The following is a 7,232-nucleotide window of genomic DNA, read 5'->3' as shown; positions in this document are numbered from 1 at the left end:
GGTAAAGACAAATGATCAGTGAGAATTTCTGAGGACTACGGATGAAAAGTAACTAGCAACCACCCACTTCTACCCTAGGCATAGAATATGGGAATTGAATACTTATGATCACCCTCTGGTGAGATCGATTTCTCTCTTCTGTTGACCTGCCAATAGTCTGTTATCCACAGCTTGCTCACTGTTCTCTTATCCTGAAGGATGGCACTAGCCTTGGAAAAGCTGTTCAGCCTTAGGATGACAGTCCTTTCATCTTAAAAAGCAACATACAGACTTTTGTTTTACCTGAACTTGGAGTGACAAGAAGCTTATATCCAGTGAACTGCCCTTTTGGGGCTTTCCAAGAGATCTGTACACTGTCAGGACTGACTACATTATATCTTAGCCTTGTTGGTGGGGACACTGCAAGTGGGGAAAGAAAACAACATTTTAAATTCAAATAAAAAGCAACCACAAATTTTAAACAAACAAAACCACAGAGAGGAAGACAACACAAAATTTTAACGATAAAGGATGCAAGTTATTAAAAATGTCACATACATCAGTTTATTAGTTTGTAAAACAACATCCCCAGGTGCACTACTTCCCTCAGACATACCTTTTATTTATCTCTTTATGAAAACAAACTAACAACCTAACAGTGTAAGACAAAGACAAACAGTGTTAGATGTTAAGACTCTAGTTTAGCAGGCAAAGCTGGCAATAAAAATGCTCTTTGTTAATATATGGGAACTAAAATTGCTCTCCTTGCTTATGCTGACAAGATGCATTAACTAGCCTTCTCTCCCTTGCATTGCTGTGGATACTTCCCCACATTTAAGGTCACTCAGGGCCAAATTTTCAAAGCCTTGTAAAGATACAGTAGCCAAGAGGAAAAACAGACATGTACAAGGCAGAAGGAATATTGGCTGCTCAATTTGCAAACCTGGCCTTGCAGCAAACACACTTGCCCAGCTGCAAGTGCTGCTTCAGTCTCATCAAGAGTGGTAGGCATGCAAAGGCTAGTCAAGATTTAGACGGGCAATCTGGAGGTGGTAAGCAAATCTGTCTTCTATGTATATTGTGCCATCACCTCAGTTTCAAAGAGAAGCAGCAGGTAAAAGGAATGAAAGGAATAAAAGCAGGAAATGATTGAGAAAGAGGTGAAGCTTCAGTGAAGCAATACACAGACAAATGGAAAATCCACCCCAAGTTGTTACTGCAATATCAGCAACGTTGTGCTTAATTAACGTTAATTAATCTTCCATAACTTTGCATCTCTTTCCTCAGGCAAGTTCCATGGATGTTGGACAACACCCTAGATAGCACTTCTGCTTACTTCCAGGGAACCACATCTCTCCTTCACAGCAAAAAGCTGAAGCAGAGCTGCTAGGTGCACAGCCTGTGGTGTCCAAGGCTGGCAACAAGGGGAACTCTTTAGACATTCGAATAGGGTTTGGCTCCCAGAGAACAAACTGATCTAGAGGAAAAGGCATCCACGGAAGCTAGCCAGAGGCTGAGCAACAGAAAACACTAGAAAAGCTTACTAAACATCTCCATCAACCTCATCCCTTCTCTTTCCAAACCCTCAGTGCCTCTGCCACTACCACCCTTAAGATTTCTGTTGATAAATCCAAGAAACTAGGGAAACTATCTGAAGGGGATAAGTGGCAATTTCATTGCTCCAGGGCCTAAGACAGCTCTTAATTGACTATTCTCATGCCCATAGGCCCACTAGATATATGGAGCCAATAGTCCTCATTATATTTCTGAGATATAGGGACTACAGCTTATGGAGCATGTGAGTCAACAGGCAAAATGTGCTGTCCAAGAGTCTCTGGCCTCTCCATTTGACCTGTTACAGTCAATGCAGCTCTGGCACCAGCAGCAGCCAAAGACCTGTCCTGACCTGATTACTTTTTCCTACATGCTGCTTTTTCCAAGACTTGAGGGGAAAGAAAAAGAGGCAGGCTGTAGTTGTTCAAGATTTGGGGTAGTGTTTAATGCCATCTAACATTAAAAATACTTGAGTCTTCAAAGTAAGAATCTAGAGGTTTAATACATAGATATATTCCATCATATCCAGCCTCTCAGTCTGCACAGGGCACTTTTGCCAGAGTAAAGTCAGGTTTTGCACTTCTCTGCCTTGCAGAACTTAGCATCAGAACACAGAAAAGAGTAAGTCAGTGCTAAGAGCAGCTTAGTAACACCTCCACACTCTCAGACTTCAGAGAGTAAGCTCAAGAAGAGAAGAAAGGGGACAGAAACAGCAAGTAGCACACCAATTCCACACACTTGGAGTTGGTCTGATTCACAGCACGAGGCTTCCACCAAAAGAGTAGGTTTCCCCAGTTGCTAGGCACAATCTTGTCAGACCTCACCTTCAGACTGCTGTCACCTCTCTGAAGTTTAGAGGAAGAGAGGTTGCAAGCAAGAGTGTGTACAGGAATCACTGCAAATACAAAATTGGTTCTTTGAAAATTTGGCCCTCATATTGTAAAATGTTTTGCTGGGCAGGTTTCTGCAGGAACATTCAGCATGCTGTAATTGTCGTGACAACATGACACAGACTGTGGCAAAAAGCTTTAAAAGCCAAGCAGACTGTAGTTATGGATTACAGCTTTTAATTCATTCTCAAGATGCATTCTGTCTTTGAGGTGTACATAAATCACAGTGAATTGGGGCTGAATGAACCAAGAGAGACAAATCATACCTGGAAGTTTGCAAAATATGTAATACCTTTTTAAATTTATTTCATCTAAGGAATAGTGAAACTTTTAAACAACAACAGTATGCAAGTGTAAAAATGCTGTACATTTTACCAGGATTAAGTGGTAAATATGTATGGGGATTAAGAGGCAGAGCAGGGAGCAATAAAGTCAAGGAAGACCAACAAAAATAATTCAGAGTTCATTTTCTCTGCCATCTTCTTCCTTCCCCTGCCATTCCATTCTGTCCTATTTTCAACTTTACAGTTTATGAAAGCACCTTCTAACAAAGAAGCATATTTCTGGCCTATTTGCTATTAGCCATCACCAAACCAGGTACATTCTGTGAGCCCCTAAAAAACAACCACAGATCTTACAAGCAAAGAAGGACAATCACCAAAAGTTTTTTCTGTTTACTACAGAGTTATAATGTAAAAGACTAGAAAAGTTGTGCCAGAATAGTCTTTACATAACTAGTCAGTTTTCACTGGGTCCTTTTTCCATCAAAGGTGGCAGTGCAGGGGAATGGACATTCCCACACAGCAGTTAACCAGAAGGAAGAAAAGAATTATTCACCAGACAGATATTCAACTGTGTCTTAGTTGTGCAAAGACTAACGTTCTGGCATAGAAAAGTACATATAGCTAAGAAAGTTAAAAATCTAACTTGAACAGACAACAAAATATTGATGGGAATTACTACACATTCACCAACCTGAAGAGGATTATCTTTATTTCTTTGGACCTTTATTGTCTGTGGAACAAAATCTCACTTCTTGCAGAAAGGGAAAAAAATTAATCCAAGCTGAGTCAGTTAACTGATAACAAGCTCTAGCTACTGATTTTTAAGTGGTTTTACAGGAATGTAAAAGTGAATGGCCGTCAGCAACATTAGAGCAGTCACCCAAAAGAAAACTGCAGACAAGTTCAAGGCTGTGGCTTATGTCACCAGATAAATTAGCACTCCAAATACACAAGTCTTTGGGAGTGTTTTGAACTATTCAGTATCTTAACAGAAGGGAAAATACCATAAATTGCAGATGTGCAGCTAACAGTCAATATGAACTAAATCTTGTGGCTTCCAGTTTAGTTTTGTCACAAGAACTGAACAAGTTAATACATATATAATTACTAAGCAATCACATGGAAATTGTGGCTACACACACAGAACTTTCCATCTTCAAATATAGAAAGAAAACTACTGAAGTTACTTTACGAATAAATGGAACATTCTAAAGTATTTTTCTTGCCCAGAATTATTTTTATACTACATAAGAACACACAAAAACTGGGTCTTTTCGTTGCTGTTCTTTAAGTGACATTATGCTGAATGGGGAAGAAACGGCAGCAATGAAAGAATAGTTGGTGTTGAGCAAAAACTGAACTGTGCTATGTGGTTTATAAGCTGTTCAAGAAATAAATGAGATAAAACCACATGGCTCAAGGCAGGTAACTCCTCAGCTGAAGGAGTTAAGTTGTAGCTTGAGGCATGTTGACTTCAGTCTTCCGAACACATTCTCCTTTCCAAGAAATCACATTACACACCTTTACCTGAGCATCTTTGCCAAAGGAAGGAAGCACAAGCTGGAACTAATACCAGCTCCTCCTACACCTTGGCAGAGTATCAAATTCCTTAAAACAAACATACTGTCAATATTGTAATAAATTGTAAATAGTTAGCCAGCTGCATGAAGAGCTTACTGCAAAAGGTGGCAACCTTGAAAAAAGAAATGACTTGAGAAACATCTTATTACTTCATATGTAGCAAGAGATTTTTATTCTGTGAGTATGGAATAGAGACTTCATATCACCTCATTCAATAACGTAACAGTAATTTTGGGCCAAGGCAATAGTCCACTCAGCTTAGTATCACACTGCTGACAGCATCCAGCAGCTGATGCTTACTGAAACAGTGTAAGAACAAGGGCAGTATTGTTCTTTATTCATTAAATACACCAACCCTAGCTTCTGCTGGTGTGATGATTGTGGAAAAAACTTTCTCTGACCTTCATTTCCTTGTATTAATAGTTTGAGTTTTCTCCCTTACATGTGACCAAGTAAATCAAAGTGTGGTGGAGTTTTTTTGTTTTGTTTTAAAGAATGGGTGGAAAAGTACAGTTTCCAAGCTCAAGGAATTTTTCAAAACTTTCTGGATAAGGACTTCAATCCCCAATCTCATTTTGCAAATCTTAACCATATGTATCAGGACTGAAACACACAGAGAGAGGACTAACCATATGCTTTGCTTTATTGGCTCATTAAGTCACAAACATTCTGGACCTCATTTCTGACCAGAATTGATGTGTTGGACATTGAGAACATGTATTTCTTCATTCACCTCACATCGCCCACATCAAATATTACTGCTTACATGTGTCCCTAAGTTCTGGGAGAGGTTTATAAACACTTGCAGATTCCCAAGCATCCAAGATGGTAAGCTTCCCCAGCACTTGAGCACCACGCAGACTGGACGGCATTGCTACAGGCATTTACCAGAACTTGGAAAGCCTCAGGTTGCCACTAATCTCTGAACGTGCTCATGAATCATGTATTATAACAAGAGCCCCAGCATCAAATTCTGCTCCCAACTATGCAGCCTCATATCAAAGGGATTACATATACATGAAGTTGAGAGAAACATCTTTCTTTACAAATCAGAAAAATCCATTGGCATTTTTCCTCTTTTCTTCCCCGAACAACAGGATAAATTTTGTCTAGAAGTCAAACCACTGTCAATACAATTCAACAAGCATTTAAGCCTAACAATCTCAGCAGTATCTTTTAATATCCACAAAGGAGATTTTAAAAAAAACAAACCAAACAACCAACACTGCAGAAGTAGTCTATGACATTTAACAGTTCTGTGAATACTGTATGAAGTAAGTGCTACAATAGCTACTGCTCCAACAAAGAAAAAGAAAATATATATTCCATACAAGCTTAGTATCATAGCTGGTCCTTCAAATTTATATGATTACACAGAGAATAGTCACAGTAATCTCTGATTAGTACTTTCATGTAAATAAGAGTAAAAAAAAAATATTGTTTCATATAACTGATTTTGAGACACCTGAATATGAGAAGACTTAGGCTATTTGAGATACTCGGTTCGAGAAGCACACATGAACAAGTAATTCTACACACAGAAACACACACACACTCACTGCCCTACCTAAGATCAGCAGCAAAACTTCTGCTCCATTTCAGTAATACTGAATCCACAGCATACCAAGAGAGAAGTTACACTTGCATTTGGAATAAGAAAATATTTCTGCACATCAGAGCAAAAAGCTCCACCTTCTTATTTGTAACTTACCTTGGCTCTGGGCATCACTGATGAAGAAAGATAAAGCCAACAGGAAACAGCTCTGTATTTTATACTGACAAAGCATCTTCTTTCACTCAAGACACACAATATCAGCAGGTCTGAAAACATATAGAACAAAAAGACTTATGAAACTTACAAAGATAAGGCATCCTCTTTAATGAAGAGTGTGGAAAAAAAAAAATCTTAATTCCATTTAAAAAAATTAGGAATTTGCCATAGACACCAGTGGAGCCAAGATTTCATCCTGACAGCAGTTTTATAACCAAAGCATATTTTATCTGAAAGGGACAAAGAACCACATCTGGGCTCCTCAGCAGTTCTGAAAATTCAGCCCCAGTAAAGAGAACACTGATATTCTTTGTTAGGTGTACACAGGTATTCGAAGTAGAATTCACTACACAAAACAAGGTAAAATGGCTACCTCTGTACAATCCAGTCTTGCAAGCAGCTCATCAAGATATCTGTGGTAAAGCTCCCTGAAAAAAACTCAGAATCTCTAGATAACAAAGTAGGACTAAACCCATTATCTACTGTATATACAGAAAGCATCCAGAATGCAATGTTAAAATATTTCTTCTAGGATTCTGTAATTAAAAACACCTTAGATGAGAACTGCCCTGCAAGCCTGCATAACATAGCATATATAATATGTGTTCAATAACTCCAGTGAGATAAAAATGGATTAGTTCACTGAATCACAGAATTGTAAGAGCTGGAAGGGCCCTCTAGACATCATCTAGTCCGGCTCCCCCACCAAAGCAGGATGGCCTAGAGCACATTACTCAGGACTGTATCCAGGCAGGTTTAGGATATCTCTAGAGAAGGGGACTCCAGAACCTCCCTGGGCAGCCCGTTCCAGTGCTCTGTCACCCTCACTGTAAAGAAGTTTTTCCTCATATTTAAATGGAAATTCCTATGTTCCAGCTCACATCTATCGACCCTCATCCTGTCACTGGGAACTACAGAAAAGAGTCTGACTCCATCCTCCTTGCACCCACCCTTTAGATACCTATAGGTATCTATAAGATCTGCCCTCAACCTTCTCTTATCCTGGCTAAAGAGTCCCAGCTCTCTCAGCCTTTGCTCATGAGAGATCCTCCAATCCCCCAGTCACCTTCATTGTCCTCTGCTAGACTCTCTCTAGTAGTTCCCTGTCTCTCTTGAACTGGGGACCCCAGAACTAGACACAGTATTCCAGACGAGGCATCACCAGGGCAGAGT

General features: G+C 39.5%; 1 protein-coding gene across 1 annotated transcript in view; it reads right to left on the bottom strand.

The window, feature by feature from the left end:
- COL14A1 (collagen, type XIV, alpha 1) overlaps positions 1 to 6,075 on the bottom strand; it is a 121,528-nt gene extending 115,453 nt beyond the window's left edge. The window contains exons 1-2 of the mRNA XM_009995374.1: positions 6,000 to 6,075; positions 283 to 399 (exon numbers count right to left, since the gene is read on the bottom strand). Coding sequence (XP_009993676.1) covers positions 283 to 399; positions 6,000 to 6,075 — 193 coding nt within the window. The remainder of the gene's footprint in view (positions 1 to 282; positions 400 to 5,999) is intronic.
- Between the last annotated feature and the right edge of the window lie 1,157 nt (positions 6,076 to 7,232).

The sequence above is a fragment of the Chaetura pelagica genome, unplaced genomic scaffold (genome assembly GCF_000747805.2).
Source record: "Chaetura pelagica isolate M959 unplaced genomic scaffold, ChaPel_1.0 scaffold53, whole genome shotgun sequence".
In the NCBI taxonomy this organism is placed as follows: domain Eukaryota; kingdom Metazoa; phylum Chordata; class Aves; order Apodiformes; family Apodidae; genus Chaetura; species Chaetura pelagica.
The sequence above is the reverse complement of the archived record's forward strand: the minus strand, read 5'-3'. Positions and strand labels throughout refer to the sequence as shown.